We start from the raw sequence: 18,282 nt of genomic DNA, 5'->3' as shown, positions 1-18,282 counted from the left end.
TCATCACAAAAATAAAAAAGTACATATTAAATAAAACATTTTAATAAATATATAATGTTTGTATTTATATGTACACGTATATATATATATATATATATATATATATATATAAATACAAACATTATATATATTTAGTATAGAAAATAAATGCATGTACATTCAAATTTATATATTTCTATATACACATACACACGTGTATTTTATATATATTATAACATACAACATTATCAAATATATAATGTTTGTTTGTATGTATATGTACATGTATTTATTTATTAGTAGTTTTTGCATTATTTGTATTTAATGTATGACTGCTAAGAGAAAATAAACAAATAAAAAACTAAACTAAAAATAAATAAATAATGTGTGTCTACGGAAAAGGAATCTAAAAAGAATATAATGAGAATTGTATTGACTTATAACTTATAAATAGAAAATAATTAATAATAATAATAATACATTTTAAATAATAGATTAAATTACTAGGAATAAAAGACAATTAGTTAAAAACATAACATTACATTATATGATAAACTGTTAGCCACAATTTGTAATTCCTTTGTGAATACATATACGCCACATTAAAACATGATACAGCCTATATCTATTGCACTCCAAAAATGTTACAGGATTAGTAATGCAATATTGTTATGCATTATAGTAACATTACAGTTGCAGAAATAATACTGCACATGTAAACAGGAAATCCGAGGAAATTAAGCTCCATCAATGACCTATAACAACCTAGTTGAGTGTGAATCTCGTTCACTGCACTACTGTTATGGCATATACACTGTTGTGTGTCGTGAAAAAAACACGAGAGGCTTCCAGGACCTTTAAATCAAGACGCCTCCAAGGTTCCATATTCACTTCATGTTCCTTCCAATCGAGCCAATCAAGTTTACAAGTCGGATAACAGAAAAACATGTGTGCAAACCACAATGAAGAGTTCAACGCTCCTGACAAGCTTTACGAGTTGCTTATTAGAAACAAATGTACATTTGCAAGAGCACTCAGGCAATAATGGCCACCAATGTGAAGAGAGTAGCAGCAAACATGTCTGCTGTAAACAGTGACATCAATGTGTCCTCATATCTCATTTCAGGGCCAAATTTAAACAAAATGTTTAGTTGTAACAAAATAACTTTCACTTAACTGCTAACCTTTTCCGTTGTTTGTGCTTTCACTCACTGTTTACTTACTGGAATGTTTGCTCAAACTCCATTTTGGGGAACAGCACTAATAATCTGCAGGGGAATTGGATACATTTCAGCAGAAACTGCTTTACTGTCATTAGTTTACCAAAGAAAAAAAATTGAAATGTTCCCTCTATTCATTTGTCTGGAGTTTTGTCTAGAGGACATACTATCTTCATGCTGACAGACTGTTTCTCATTCAAAACATTAAAATATTCAGCATTCATATGCAGCATTCAAAAACCATTATGGCTCTGAACGTGGAACTGAAATCTTGCAATACAAACCCAGACAGCAACATATGTGTCGGCCCAGATACGGCCCACATGGGCCATGTGGAATCCACGTGTACCAGATGTGGGCCGACACTATGTTGCTGTCTGGGAACCCACTGGGATAAATACTTTGAATAGACCAACATATCAGTCAATATTTATATCTGTTTGTTTATCTATGATGACTGATAGTCCTCCGGCAACCCATCAAGATGAAGAAAGGTTTTTGGGGCACTTTAAAATGTATGTAAAATGTAAAAAATAAATATATAAGAAAATATAAAGTAGTTCCGCTCTTTCCACCTAAAAGTCCAACTAGGCCAAAAGTGCTGTAAGCGTGACTTTCTGTTTATTTGATTCAGCAAAAAATATGTGTAAAATTGCTATACGAGAAAGCTTAGCTGTGCAGTATGTAATTATAAGCTAGTGTGTACACCCTGCAGCTGCCATAATAAAGTCTGCAGTCGAATACAGAATAGGGAGCTTATCGCTGTAACGTGCAGGCTCTCAACCACAGTTAATGTCATAAAATTGTTATGGTCCGGGAAAATAATTCCAGGCATTTCTGGAGAAATATGCCATGGAACCGATCCAATAAGTAAACATGGACTTCCTGCAATACTTCCCCACTCTAGCAGGGAATGAGGCCTCCTTCAACGGAGGGAACTACAACCGCCCTAAACTGCTCCTACATAGTCAACACTACAGGCATCAAACACCTGCTCAAACAAACGGCATTTTTGTAACGTATATCCACAATTTAACATCTGTCTTCATTTGATTACAAGAGAGGTGTTTACAAAAAGAAGGAAGCACATTCGCCACAGGATGCACCACACCTCAGTAATCCCCGTGTACCGTTTTTTTACATACAATGTACAATGTGGATGTTGCTCGCATAAAAATTAAATTGTGGCTTTTTAAAAATGTACAAAACGCACTATAAACTTTCCAAATAGTGGTAAAAAAAAAGGTTATTTTAGAGCATGCCTAGTGCACACAGCTGTTTTGCCATGTGGTTGTGATGTCTCTGCTTCAAGTTACACAGACAGGAAACCACATGTCTGAGTCAGATCCACAGCCGTCCACACAATCAAAGCCAATAGAAAGTCAGCCACAGCACAGCCTGGCCAGCAACAATGCAGCTGCTTTAGAACGTTACAACAACCTGAGCTCACATACCAGAGCGAGGTACTCGTTGTGAGCCAGTGCTAAATAGTTAGCATTGTATGCTAATGCAGACTGTTTCAGCTTGTAGTTAAATATGTTCTGCTGGGGTTTGGGATTAAATTCATTTGAATGCTATTTATCTATCTAGTGTGGTGAAAGAAAGTGTAACGCTAGCAAAACTAAAACTAGCTGAAACAATTCATTATTTATACAACGTTTCTATAGTCTATGGAAAACCTCACAGAGATGTGATGTAGGCTACGTGCATCAAAAGTTCACAATGATGTAGTTTCGCTCACCATTTCACAAACCCACACGGAATCTGCGGCCACAGACTGCTGAAGATTGACACAGAATTAAAAAGCCCCTCATTCGTAAAATTCCATCAGTGTTATTTTTGCATTATTTGTATACTAATATGTATTAGTATTTTGAAATAGCTTGAACTTTTATATTTTTAGTATTAATTTTAGTTTAAGTTTTAGTAATTTTATCTGCCTTTGTCATGTTTGTTAATTTTGTTTTATTTCCATTTAGCTATTTTTATTTAACTTTTAGTAATTTTAGTACTTTCACTTATTTGCCACTGAAACATTTCAAATTAAGTGTTTTAATCATCTAATATTTATATTACATTCTATTTCAGCTTTATTTCAATTAACAAAAACATTTTTCAATAGTTTTTGTTTTAGTTAACATCTAATGCTAGTGTTTGGCATCTAAATGGTGTTCACACCCATTTTATTTCCGTAATCTACTGTATTTCAAAATGAAACAGGATGTTTAACAAGAAAAAAAATGGCCAGGGCTTGATTTTATCCATCAGGAATTGATTGGATTGTGAAAATTACCAGAATGGAGCCAGGTGTTTGGAGGGAAAGGGGTTTGTAATAATTGAAAATGAAATGTTTAGGTCAGCCACAAAAAAAAAAAGGAAAGTTGTTTCAGAGGCAATGGTGATTTTGATGAAAAATTATGACATCCGATATTTTTCTTTGGAATAAAAGACAAGGAACATATGACGAAAGTACATTGTTCAATTGATTTTTGCTTTCATCTACAAATAAATACGTACTGGGCTATTCAGCTTTCAGTTGAACAAATTACCATGTTTAAATCTATTCCAGCACTTTACCACAGCTCTTCCTTCACAATCAGCAGAGAGAACTTGATTCTGCACATTCCGTATGGGCCTGTCAACCTGATCAACCTGAAGAACCTTTCTCAAGGACACAATGGTTTGAATCTACAATTTTAAGCTGCTGTCCTAAACCACTACTATCATTGACACAAGAAAGGGAGGATAGACAAAGCTAGAAAGGAGGATTGAAGAGGAAACTAACAGAATGTGAACATCAGCTTGTCGTTGCACTCTTCAGAGTTGCAGGAGCAGATGTAGAAAGGGCCTCTGTTTGACGTCTTCTTTTTCATTTCACACTTGGTGTTGTTGTAGTTCTCCACCATGATGCCGTAGAGGGGCTCAGAGGGATTGTGGCACAACGTCTCAATCGTGTTGCTGTCATTGCTCTTCCTCCTGATGTCATAAAGAGAACACAAATACAATTACACAGTGATTGAAGGGATTATGGTATCAAATGATAGTTAGTTTCTAAATCCAAAAAACATTTTTGTTATTTTACGTTTTTAATTGACTTTGACAAAATATAAACTGCATATCCCCTTGCAGTTGCTTCACCAGTAAACATAATAAGCACTTAGATACAGCAATGACTTGTTGCTATTTTTAACTGCACTGTTTCCATAATTAAAGACAACATGAAATGGCATTCACAGCTCATTTAACTTCAATGTCAAATATTTCAGAGTAAAACTAGGTACTGGATATTATTTTTGGTACTGGATTATGAAGTATTAGACTATTGGATAATATTTTTTTGGCCTGGGTTATGTCAGTAGAAAAGAATATAGAATAATAATGCATTCTGTAAACAAGATGTAGTTGTGATTTTTGACTGTTGTGCCACACACATGGCTTTGACAATGACATACCAGATAGCCACACAGATCTCATCGGGTTGGGGACAGATGGACGTGATGCTGCAGTTGCTTCCACAGGTGTCGTTGCCGTTACAATAAGATGCCTCCACGTCACAGAACTTACACAGTTGAGGAATCCGAAATGGATCATGCAAAGGACGCATCCCATCTAGGATAAAACAGAAACAAGATCACGCGTTTTACTTACTTTTTTTGTACTATTTACTTGTGCTTGACAAAGTAATGTGCAAAATGACATTTTACGACTAGGAAACCCTATATAATGAATTGGACTAGTTTTTCAGGGGGTGTTTACGTAATATGCAACCTTGCGTATAAAATGAAGAGGTCTCAGACTGTTTTTTAAAAGTTTGACTTTGGAAAATCATCGAAAAATGCAATGCTTATGGTTTTTGAGCCACAGGCATCGTGTCAACACCAGACGGGAGCGGCGCGACAAAAGCAGATAGAACCCATTATAATCAGTAATGCTGTATACACTGGTTGTAGAGCGACAAGACATGAAAAATCTCCTACAGTAAACTGCTGCCCCGTTCTATTTCCGACGTACTTCAAGCATTAGCACTACTTCTGACACAAAGAATAAATGGATTTTTGCAACTATCACGTCTGATGTAGACACGGTGTTACATTAAAATATCAAAACTAGAAAAAATAGTCAACCTCACTAACATTCAACCATCAAATTAAGAAGTCAAGAGATGTGCAAAATCTATATTATACTGAATCTACTGCCCTTGAATAGTGTCCTACGTGACTACAAAAAAAGTGAAAGATGAAATGCTGGATGTTTCTGTTATCAGATATACATGCTGCTCTTCTTTATCTGCTTTTCATTGCACTGTTTGAACCTGCTTTCATCTACAGCACTCTTGTCAGGTTCCTGAAAATCTAACCTATAAATGCACTGATGCAATCAAGCAAACACTAGCACAGAGAGACCAAATGGCGTCAAACTCCTGTCTCTGAGTAAAGACTGACATCAAGACCTCAGATCAGTGGAACTGGGGAGACCCAAAAGGTGAATTCAAGAACACGCAAGGGGTTACTAGTTTGGTGTTGTATGAGTCATTTCTAAGTGTGTATGGTTTCTCAATTTCAGTATGTCTGTGTTTGGCCAATCCATAAGAAGTCGTTAAACTGTATTACATAATCTGTTAGTTTAGCTGCTCTTTGGAGTACCACACACCACCTAGATTTTCCTGTGGGTCTCTGGGACTTAAAGGGGCACTGGTCATTCAAACACACTGAAAGACATAGAAGCAAGCCATACTGCAAAGCCCAACTGATATTTAAACACATTAATCATACAGCAAAGTACTGTTCTAAATATAATTAAAGGGGGTTGAGTGGAGAAAAAAATTAGGAAATGAACAGTTACATAAAAGTACATTCACTGCAGTGTTATGAAAAAAAAATGTTTTTTATGAATTGAAATAAAGTTGAAATAAAATATGAAAATTAGATAAAAACAATTATACATTTAAATGAAAGCATAAAATGTTGCCTTTGCAACTAACTTAAATAAAATAAGTTGAATTACTAAAATTATTGAACTGAAATGAAAACAATGCTAAATATAGAATTTAGAAAGCAAAAGACAAAATGACTAAAACATTAATAATAATCTGAATACTGCAAATATAAAATTAAAGCCAATTAAAAAAAATATATAAATACTTAATAATAATAAAATAACACTTATTCACATGGTATTTAAATTAGGTGTGCACAATATATCGGTACAATATCAGTTATCAGCCGAAATATTATTTTTGTCTCATATCGGTTAATATTGTATATTTAATTGTGCATGCACATTTCCCCTTTTTTTACGTTTAGACCACCCTTATCATCAACCAACAGTCACTTAAAGTTAATCTAATAATTTAATAACACTGTTAAATGTAATCTTTAGCAAATCTCAAAATTAACATACTATAAATCATAATGGTGTGATGCCTATTCAAATTATTTATTTTAGTATTTAACATTTTGTTTGTCATTTATTCTGACAAAATAGTATGGGATTTTACTATCGGCTATAACATGAAAATAATTATCAGCTCGTCACTAAATTGCCAGAAAGCATCCGACTGTATTATGGAATTCACTATCCCTTACACTTCGTGTTATCCCATCCCATCTATTTCACATGTATTTTGGATTATGTGGCTATATATGGCCTTATGTGTTTGTATGTAATGCGTAAGTGGGTGTGCAAATGTATTGTAATGTATAATGTAAAGTGACCTTGAGCTACTGTACGTAAAGTGATCTGCTGTCTCTAAAATCACCTCAATTCGCCGACTTTCACTGAAAATTAATGATGCAGTCACTTACAAATTGCTGTCAGTGTAAACACCACTTAAAATTTTATCCGGAGTCACTTGCAAATCAGTCCACCAGCACTTATCCCTCATGTTCAGATCTCAATAATGGGATAGTTTTCTGATACAAAAACGGCAGTATGACCATATTGTAGAGCAACAATCGCAAGGCCTCCGATCATCATTTTCCCTTAACTCAGCTCTCGCTCCTCAATCTATCTCCGCTGCTCTTCTGGAAAGGACGGAACGGAACAGTGACCTAACCAAGGAAGGAAGCACAGATAGAGCAGATGTGTGGCTTTCCTTCCAAAGAATAACAGCCAAGATACTTATACTGAAGAATCAACCAACCAATCACTAAACAAACTCGCGTTTGCAACACTAACAAGCCCATATTATTAAGCAATGAGTGTTGCATGTTCAAATTATGGCTGAAATAGATTGTAAAGTATGTTTCTATCATATTGAATGTTGTTTAAAGGGCACTGTTTTGTGGCATTACAGGTTTGGCTTGACTGCAAATTAAAAACATATACAGCATGGTACCATTTTGTCTTATGATCCATCCACTGTCATTTGTGGCTACTTTAGCTCTGTCTTTAGAGCCGGGCAGATAAGCAGGACTATGTGCCCTTTTAGTCTCTAGTTCATTGGAGCGAGCCAAGAGGGGATTGTGTCGGCCACGAGGATACAAAGACAAATATGGTCAAATCAGATGCAGCCATTTTGGGGTTATGTGACTCCTCTTCTCATCCCGAGATAGCTATTTTTGAGTTCTCGGCGTAGAGGCCCGGAGAGGCTTCGGTAAACAAAAGACTCACAACCTTCAGCCACTAGCCTGAGTCTCACATGCCTTCAAGGGCCCACAAAGGAGCTTTTTTACTCCGTAAGCACTGCTCACCGACTCTTTATCTACTGCTTGGTCTGACTGGATAACATTATACACTGCAGAGCCATTACCTCACACTATTTTCTTTGGGTAGTATTCATAACATAGGCGAAATTATGAAATCTGATTCTGGAGGATTTTTTTCCTTTTTTTTCACGTCAAAATATGTGATTCTTGTCCAGAGGGCCAAAGGGAAATCACTTGCACTTGTTTGGCAGTTTAAACGGTTCTCTATCAGATTTGAACGGGTCTTTTTTCAAATGTCATTTAAGTACTGAACATTACGATACGCAGTGTACAGCTCTAGATAAGCAGAACATGCTCTGGCAGTCCGTCTGGGCCCCTACAAATGGTGTCTAGAGAGAGATAGTAGTCAACTTCATTTTAAAGATTTGTATGGTATTTCAAAGCAATTAAAACTAACTGTAAAATTTCAGACAATCTGAGCACCGTTACTTGCACTTTTAAACTTGAGGATAAAGTGACTCAACAACAACAACAAAATGTGTATGAGTTTGTTAATTTTTGTGCATGATGCAAACAAATTTAAAATAAAATGAAGATACCTTACAGGAAGGCAAGTGTCACACCTGCATAGGCTATTTGCAATGACTATAACAAGCAGGTCAAAACTCTTGCATGTGGTTCAAAGTACTACTGCTGTACCAGCATGATTTCATAATGTTTCTTAAGGACATGTACCATGGTACTACTATGTTTTTTATGCGTTTCCTTCAATTACTATAAATTAGCATTAAGGTCATCTTAAACTAGTTTAGGATGACATAAAGGACATAGTTCTTCTGACATCATGTCATATTTTAAGGCAATGCCAATATCATACCAACATCCTTTATATGTAGGCTATTTAATGTACACAAATATGGCAATCATTCAGCACCACGGTTTTATCAAAGCACCATAGTAATACCATCTGATATCATCTTCAGCCATTTCATAAGGGGTAGGCTATATAACTTACACATCACACACACACACGCACGCACGCACACCTACAGTGATGTGAAATCGTTAGGAAACCCATGCTAAAGTTGCTTAAAAAGAGGAATAAAAATCATCTTTTGGAAATTGATCTTAATGGCTTAATTAAAAAAATGAGGAAAAATCAAACCTTTAAGGACACCAATTATTAAAATATCCCCACATCATCACATACCCTTCACTATACCTAGAGATTGGCATGGTGTTATTTCAGTTAGCCTGATAGCTGGTTTGATTTGCATTGAAAGATGATCTTATGGAAAGTACACCATGCCAATCTCTAGGAATGGTGAAGGGTGTCTGATGATGTGGGTATATTTTAATTCCAAAGGCCAAGGGAACTTTATCAGGATGCATATTATCCAGGATCCATGAAATAACTTGCCTTTAAAAATAAAAATCTGCCTGACTCTATGGGAGTTTAACATAGGGGTGTCCTGACTTATGCACCCTGTATTTTAAGGAAGAAAATTTATTTATTTATGATACATTATTCATACATAAAGAAAATTGGTGTAATTAAAGGTTGGATTTTCCCTCATTTTTCTAATTAAGGCATTAAGATCAATTTCCAAAAGATGATTTTTTATTTGTCTTTTTAGTCAACATTAGCATGGGTGTCCTAACGTATTCACATCACTGTATGTAACATACATAAACACATAGCCTATGTATCTCTATCTATCTATCTATCTATCTATCTATCTATCTATCACGTCAACTTCAATATAGATATTAATGATACATGCACTAAGATAACGTTTTTTACAAACACAATGACACCTCTGCTCAGGTTACTCATATCAAGAACAGACGTGCAAAGTTTAGCCTGCACAAGACAATAAACCTGCATTTTGTGGGACTGATGTCACATTGAAACACCTGAGCAATAAGCTGCTTCTTACGTAACTCCTGAAAACTGCACAGGAAAAAAACAACGCTGAAGTTGGCGTTCACTGAATGCGTTCACCTGTTGCACGCTTTTGCAGAAAAACACACATTTGCACGTGAATATCTATCCTGCCACGCGAGAAGTGTCAAGACATTCACTCACTGACTACGTTCCGATCCAGGATAACTGTAGATGTCAAAAAAGTCCCCCAAAAAAGCAGATATTGCTCCATTAGAAATACAATCTGTCTGTAGTTCTCGCAATAATGTGAATTACAGATTTGTACAGGTCTTATTTCTATTAATTTTTTTTTTATTAGTAATTTTTTTACTAATTAATTGTACTTTAAATCTTGAGTTGAGAGTGACTCAAACTCATGCATTTTTGTTGTTGATGTGCATGATGCAAGACTGGATGAGCTTAAAATGACCTATGTGTAGGTGAGAAATAAGAGTAACATTCTAAGTAAAGACACCAATCGGAAGCTGTTGTACCTACATATGGGGCCGTCTGATGCTATTTGTAAAGCCTAAAACAAGCAGGGCAAAACTCCTGCATGTGGCTCAAAAGGCAGCACACAGTGCTAGTGTGTTTCAGCAGCGAAGTGTGCAGAACTACATGCAGCCAAGCAAGGCTGGAAACAGGAAGTGGCAAAGATGTAGCTGGACATCTGGAAAATGTGATTTCTGTAAGAAATATCTCTGTTCCTACACCAAACGCAGCATGTGCCAGCGCTGCGACAAACATATCCTGCTGTATAATCACAGGCGTGAGGTGGGGAGGAGTTCAGTGAGTGTAATTAGTGTCTAAAGTAACCTGTAATCACAGAGGCTGAAATTAATGACAGGACAGAAAGAGATAAACAATTTATACCAATGGGAGGAAGGATGCGGGGCTGGGTGAAATGGAAAATGATCTCGAACGCACTGTCAAACACTTCCACTACGACTGAAAACACAAACTCATAATGTTTTTCAGCTGTCAGCTCATAAGGGTGTTTTCGTGCAACACATACACACACACAAACATGTATAAGGGAATAACAACAGAAACAGTCTGATGCATTGCTATGTTAAAATGTCATGCGGGCGATTAGAGGAACAGTGATCGATTCCCTTGCATTTCAAAGCTACAGGAGACAGAATGTATGTCATTTCAAAAGTGCCAAAAAAGTACCACATTATGATTTCATAATACCACAATGTGTCATGTACCATGGCACTACTATGGGTTTTTTGAACATTCATAATTGTTATTTTGTGTGTTTCCTTCCATTACTATAAATTAGCATTAAGGTCATCTTAGTTTGGCATGACATAAAGGACATAGTTCTGACATCGTCATATTTAAAGGGAATGTCAATATCCTGCCAATATCCTATTCTTTATATGAAGGCTATTTGTTGTACACAAATATGGCAATCATTCAGCACCATGGTTTATATTATATCAAAGCACAATAGTATTACTATTTTATATCATTTCAGCTTCTTATAACTCACACATTGCATACACACAAAAACCTACATAATCTATCTATCTATCTATCTATCTATCTATCTATCTATCTATCTATCTATCTATCTATCTATCTATCTATCTATCCATAAAGATAACGGTTTTACAAACACAATGACACCACTGCCCAAGTCAAGAACAGAGTTGCAAAGTTTATCCTGCACAAGACAATAAACCTGCATTTTGTGGGACTGATGTCACATTGAAACACCTGAGCAATAAGCTGCTTCTTACGTAACTCCTGAAAACTGCACAGGAAAAAACAACGCTGAAGTTGGCGTTCACTGAATGCGTTCACCTGTTGCACGCTTTTAAAAGTAAGCAGTCAAGAAACAAACGCTGCTCTATAATCTCACGAGTCACCATGGATGATAAAAAACATGGGTCTCCTCTTGCACAAAAACACACATTTACACGTGAATATCTATCCTGCCAAGTTAAGGCGCGCGCGAGAAGTGTCAAGACTCACTCACCGACTACGTTCCGATCCAGGACAACTGTAGATATCAAAAAAGTCCCCCAACAGAGCAGAAAAAGCCGATATTGCTCCATTAGAAATGCAATCCTGTCCATAACCCTCGCATTAATGTGTACGTGAACAGGCTGGCGTTGTTTGACCAGAAAGCGTAGTGATTCTAGCGTCTGATCCGGAGTGAAGGAGAGCGTCTCATGCTGCTGAAATGAACAGTCACTGAGGGAATCTGTGAGTTTGAGTCACTTACTTCTGCTCGCCTAGGCAAACAGGAAATATTTCAGAAAGGGCAGGACTTTCCTCCGTATCCCTCCTTCTCTACAGTCTTTACTCTTGCCCTGTAATTATGCCTTCACTTCTAATTTTGTTGTGTAGAACTTTAAATAATACGTTGACGGCATTATCGTGGGATAAGTGTCGTTTAAAGACGATGGATGCCTTCAACGAGACGCTCTCACTCGATGCGGTTCCTTTATGGCATTTTTTTAGGTGGACAATATCTGTCTGGTCCTCTGGTGTACATTTGTTTCATGTGCTAATTATTTAATAACGAAATAAATGTAAATTAAATAAATTGTCCTAAACGACAATCCTCCCTATAGTAATGAACTTTAAAAAGGTCAAAAAATTCTTATTTCACATATATTAATTGCACTATCTATCTATCTATCTATCTATCTATCTATCTATCTATCTATCTATCTATCTATCTATCTATCCATCCATCCATCCATCCATCTAGCATTTATCCTACATTGGGGCGGTTTCCCGGAAAGGGTTTAAATTAAACCAGGAGTAGGCCTTAATCATACAATTAGAGGGAGTAAGTTTAATGCATATTTGGCATGCTGTCCGGGGGGAGGGCTTCGAGTTCGGAATTCGTCCCGAACCCGTGTACTCCCCCCGTATGAAAATGGTTAGGACAAGAAGTGTGGAGAAGGGGTGGTGGAGGGATGCTGCTAAACTGTCAATGAATTGAGGTAAGACTGCTGAGTATATGTACCACTTATCGTTGGTTGCTGAGTGATCTCCACTCCTGTTAATTATCTGGGCGCTCCAGATTAATTTAAAACCAACTGTGCAAATCTCAATTAACATGACAGTGGTTGCCTAACATGGAATGAACCAATAAAATCTTAAATTTGATATATGAATTATATGTGTGTGTATAATCAACCATACAACTAACTAGAATCAATCTTGATTATTCCTGTGATTTATAAGAAACTAAATATAACTTTTCTATACACATGTGGCGTTCAATGTTGGTAGAAGCAACACAAATGGTATCCCAAAAAAATACTAACATAACAGAAACTTTTAAATATCAATTATCAACATAATAGAACAATACACATTAACAAGTCTCTCCATTTTCTCATCTTGCAAAAAAAATTTTTTTTATAAAAAGTGAAAGTCCTCTATGACTGGGTTACTAGATTGAAACATATTTCAAAATGAAAACATTAAGTGAAGTCAAAGAGTGACCATTTCAAGTCAGTTTAACATGAACCAATCGCATTTGAACTAGAAACCCGATACAATGGTGTTAAAACAAAATTAAATATTTAAATAAAGTGAACAGCATAAAAAAACAAAACAAAATAAAACGTATATATCCAAGTGATACATGTCTTCTTTGAAACACAATGCTAATCTGAAGTTAAACCTGCCTCCTGGTGTAATTTAAGCCTCAGTTTAGTCCTGGAGTAGCTATAGTCTTCTTCCAGGAAATCAGCTTATTAAACTCTGGACTAAACTAAATCTAGGACAATTAAAGCCATGACAGAGAAAGCATGTTTCTGTTAATCTAGTTTAAAGGGTCATTTTAGTCTAGGACTAGGCTTAATCTCTGTCCGTGAAACCGCCCCATAATGTTTACTTTATTTAAATAGCATTATGGTTACACTTTAGATTAGAGTTCCGTTAACTACGACTTTTTTCTCAATAATTACTGATTATTAATAGTAAGTAAGGTAGTTGTTATGATTAGGTATTAGTAAGGGATGTAGAATAAGGTCATGGAGAATAAGGCATTAATATGTGCTTTACAAGTAGGCTAATAATAAACAGCCAATATCCTAATAAGCAACTATAGTGAGAATTGGACCCTAAAAGCGTTACCAATCTTATTTATTTATGATTTAGGCTATTTAAAAAGCTACAAGTCCATGCCCCCACAGAAATATGCAACATATTAGGACCTCTTCAAACAGTCAAGTTTGGGGTTAACCATTAATCATAATTTGCATAATTAATGTACAACAGAAGTCAATGACAAGTATGTCTATATGGCATGACTTCATTTACATAGCTAGTAAACGTGCATGCGCATGTATCTGTGTGGCACACAGTGACTTTGCCACTACAGAAACAGTTGCTGCCCTGTAATCATTGTACCATAGCACTTGTTATAGTGGACAACATAAGTGATCATTAGCTGTGTCAGGCATCAAGTTAAACCTTACCAAGTTACAATGCAGCTGTCCCTGACTGTGATTTAAACTGTAGGCCTACATAAGCCGTCTCTTGCTTGATTGCCACAGTGATCCTTTAGATTATTTTAATGTTTTCTTCTTCTGAGAGGCAGCTAATGAAAGTCATCAGAACAATGTGGTGTCTGATATTTGTCAAACTTGAGGCTTGTTTGTTGGATGGAGTAGAGAAACAGGTCTGAACATGCACAAAAGTGCACAGCCTTCCACAGCAGATATACAGATATATAGAGAGCAAGAAAAGAGAGAAAGAGGTCCACTTAGAATCAAAAACAATCCAGTGAGCACACATGATGCCGACAGGGTTTGCAGTCAGACCAACATTGCACAGCACGTGGAACATTTAAAGCTGGGGCTGCCAAGATCTGAGAATGATTGATTATTGTTGGTGTATGATTATGTTGAAATCTTTCTCTGGATTTATATAACAGTGCTAAGAGCACAGCTAGGGCTCTCCAACAAGCATCAGGGCACTTTATCTTCTCCGCTGATGTCTTAATCGCTAATGTTAATGCTTCTAAAGGGGCATTCAAACAGTTATTTGAAGTAACAAGGCGACAGTAAATCATACATTTTCTGGCATGTAGTGGACATGTTTAGTTTATGACTAAAGCATTGTGACAACTGCACATAATGAATCATGTTAGAAATCGTTAAGTTTTGCATTGATAATCGTTCTTCATGATGATTTTGGATTTATCTATAAACACTTTCTCCACAAGTATCAAAATTTTATCGTCTAGAAAACTTCTTCCTTGACCAATTAGTATTAAAATATTAGAAAATCATATTTTTACTGACAATAAATCTAGATTTCATAAGGTATAGCCAGTTGCTTAATCTGTTTGGTTAAGAAAGCATCGTTTTTTTGGTGCTGATGCACATGCCAGAGGTGAATTACATCTCTCAGAGGTTGGAGCATCCTCTTGGAAAGAGCAGAGGGACTTATGAAAGCACTGGCGAGTGTGTTTGAGTTCATGTTGCTCAAGTGCTGCTTTCAAAAAGTGTGGATGCCTGAAAGGGTAAAAAATCAAGATATGGAAAAGTAAGAGAAATTGCACGATGAAAAAATTATGGAAGCTAAAACAAACATCTATCTATCTATCTATCTATCTATCTATCTATCTATCTATCTATCTATCTATCTATCTATCTATCTATCTATCTATCTATCTATCTATCTGTCAATCTGTCTGTCCGTCTTGCCGAATACTAGTTTGTATGTGTATAAAAAATAAACGATTAAGACAAGTAATAAAACATCTTTACAAGTTGTGTGAGACTTTTATGTGAGAGCATGCTATATACACCTGCCCTGTTGGCATCATCTATCACTCTGGAAATATTCTAACTTTTCAGAGTTGACGTGTGTGGCCAGATCCCCTCCTCAGAAACACCTGAAACATCTGCTCTGACATCCATCGGTTCCACCGCATTCAGGCCTGAAGCTAAAGGTAAACGAAACTTTCCTGCGGTAAGATTCATCGGTTCTATCAAAGAGCTCAAGTGTGTCGCGTGTGTCTTCTTGGCTCTATTCTAAACACACAAAGGTTCAGGAGTTGGGTTTCTGTTGGCATGCTTGCTATGACAGGCATGTCATGTGTATGTCTGCTGTCCTGTCACCTGAACTCATTGCTGTGGAAACCAAAGGAGATGCCAGAGATGTAGGGCCGACACAGTGAGCTGTTAAAGAGGGCAGAGTGGTTTTTGTGGCTGAGATATTCATAATGAGGTGCAAGGGCAAAATGAAAGGTGATCTAACTTCACAACATGACTTTATGTAGAGCCGTTTTTTAGTCAGACCTTTACCAATACTGTGCTGAGTTTTTGTTGTGGAAGCGTGAGTGTTTGTAAGAAATAAAAGTGGTTCTGTTGGCCATGAACCAGATTTTACATTGGATATCAAGGATGAAACATGATGCAGTATATTATATTAAACATTGTGTCCTAATCATAATATCAAAGAATTTGACACAAAACAGAACATCAACAAAATATATGGATTTTTAAATATATCTTAAAACGTGAAAAGCTCCTTTATCTTTTCTAAATATTTGCATACATAGCACTGTTTTTCAGTCTGACACTATATGAAAATACACTGTAAAAAGTATATGGTCAATGAGTTGACATGTTTTTTCATTGCTTTAACTCATCAAATTAAGTTAAGCAATTTTAAACTTTTTTTATGTTATACAAGATTCAACTCTTTTTTAAGTATAATGTAATTTAATTTGAAATGACTTAAACATCCAAGTTAATTGTACTTAAAATTTTAAGGCTGCAACTTTTTTTACAGTGAACATTTATGACCTATTTTTGGACCGCAGCACACCAGGCGAGAGCCACAGAAATATAGTTCTTTGTTTGTAGCTGGAAATTTCCTGTACAAAGTTTATCTGACAGATTTATTCTTTAAAATACAACATTTCCGGTGTTAGTGATAGCATCCAGAATACAATGTAAAAACAAAAGTCATCCAAGATGACAGATGGCTTATTTTGACTTACTATTTAATTAAAGATTAAAAATAGTCAATAGCTATTAGAAAACAAAACAAAAATCTATATTGTTTTTATTTGGTGTGTGTGTAAGGAGGAGAGAAATGCCATACTATCATAGTATATCATGTCCAAAAGAAATTATAATGTCAGGATACTTCAGACGTTTTTGTGAAAGTTGTTTGTGATCTTGTACATTCAAAGTGAAAACCTGAATTCAAACTGTGAACTCGCTGTTCGACAGATTCGTTGTAAGGAACCGAATCAAAAGATTCATTATCATTCATTCACACATTCATTCGGTCTGAACAGCACACCTTTCTCCACATCAAATGAGTCAGAACCAAATCCCAGATAAGTCATCCCACACACATTTTCCCATTATCCCTAAGCTTACAGGGATGTGCAGAGTATACAAACGCACTTGGAAATAATAACATCATTGAAAATGAGGCGAGGATAAGGAGGGGCTTATACATTCAGTCTATTCTGACTAATCTAGTGTATTTAAACAAGAGACCTTGGCAGATGACTCAAAAGGATTATTGGAGGAATTCAAAGCTTTGGTGCACATTGTTATTTCTTTGCTGAGCCCAATGTATCCGATAAAATCATATTCATGTCAGATATACACAAGAACACACAAGGCCTGTATACTAACTCAGACTAAATATGAAGTAGTACACAGGAGATAAACACACACTCACGCTCAAAACAAGCACACTTTGTTTAAACGTGCCCTAAGACACAATAACTGAATTTACAGCGTTGTCAAAAGCAGGATGTGAGTCACCACCAATAGCTGAGGCTTTCTCTGCAAAACTCGTTCACCAAATGTAAATCACTTGCACTGAGAGGTGACCCAATCACTCTCAAATGCCTGGATGTAATCCTGAATAGCTCATGGGAAGTCTGTTTGGAGTGAATTAGACTGAGTCAGTGCATGGAATCAGTCCCAGACTCCAGGGCTAGATGTGTCTAAGCACTTCCTGCGGTCTTAATCCCCTCGGATGGGACCAATCGCCCAGTCACTCGTGCTAGTTTGTCAGCTGTTGCATGACACTTCCTACATTCTGTCACACTGGGTGAAAGACATGACTGTTGTTTTAATCATAACCAGAGTTGAGCACGTTTGGGCTTGTATATGAATGTGGAGTATATCTGCAAACGCGGACAGAGAGGATCTCGAGCTGATCTGATCAGAGATCTCCTTGCTTTGCGTCAAAGCCCTGTTGGGACAGGAGTGGTGGGGTAGTGTAATAATCACAGAGCTTCGATTTCAATCCCAACCGAATCGGCCTTGTCAGTAATCTTCCCATGCCGGTAAATATTATAGGGTCTTACTCTTTTACCTTCTAAAATGCCCTGAGTTAGGAGACACAAGAAAATGAACAACGAAACGTATTAAGAATGGTCCATTTCTCTGAGGTGTTTTGTGCAGTCACTATACTTTATTTAAAAATTGCCCATATTTTGTTTTGATTGTCCCCTAATAATCCAAGTTATCTGCTCATATTTTATATT

The 18,282-nt window shown here is 36.3% G+C and overlaps 1 protein-coding gene across 2 annotated transcripts in view; it reads right to left on the bottom strand.

Moving 5' to 3' along the window:
* tgfbr2b (transforming growth factor beta receptor 2b) overlaps positions 1–12,116 on the bottom strand; it is a 28,090-nt gene extending 15,974 nt beyond the window's left edge. The window contains exons 1-3 of one of the 2 annotated variants that reach the window (XM_077215002.1): positions 11,764–12,116; positions 4,652–4,808; positions 3,985–4,175 (exon numbers count right to left, since the gene is read on the bottom strand). In XM_077215002.1, the coding sequence (XP_077071117.1) occupies positions 3,985–4,175; positions 4,652–4,808; positions 11,764–11,863 (448 nt within the window). In that variant the 5' untranslated portion in view covers positions 11,864–12,116. Of the gene's footprint in view, positions 1–3,984; positions 4,176–4,651; positions 4,809–9,935; positions 9,962–11,763 lie in introns of those variants that run through there. The other variant, XM_077215003.1, reaches the window with a different exon arrangement.
* Between the last annotated feature and the right edge of the window lie 6,166 nt (positions 12,117–18,282).

The sequence above is a fragment of the Siphateles boraxobius genome, unplaced genomic scaffold (genome assembly GCF_051911475.1).
Source record: "Siphateles boraxobius isolate OS27281-9 unplaced genomic scaffold, OSU_SipBor_1 68, whole genome shotgun sequence".
In the NCBI taxonomy this organism is placed as follows: Eukaryota; Metazoa; Chordata; class Actinopteri; order Cypriniformes; family Leuciscidae; genus Siphateles; species Siphateles boraxobius.
Note: the sequence above shows the minus strand (reverse complement) of the source record. Positions and strands in the feature narration are given on the sequence as shown.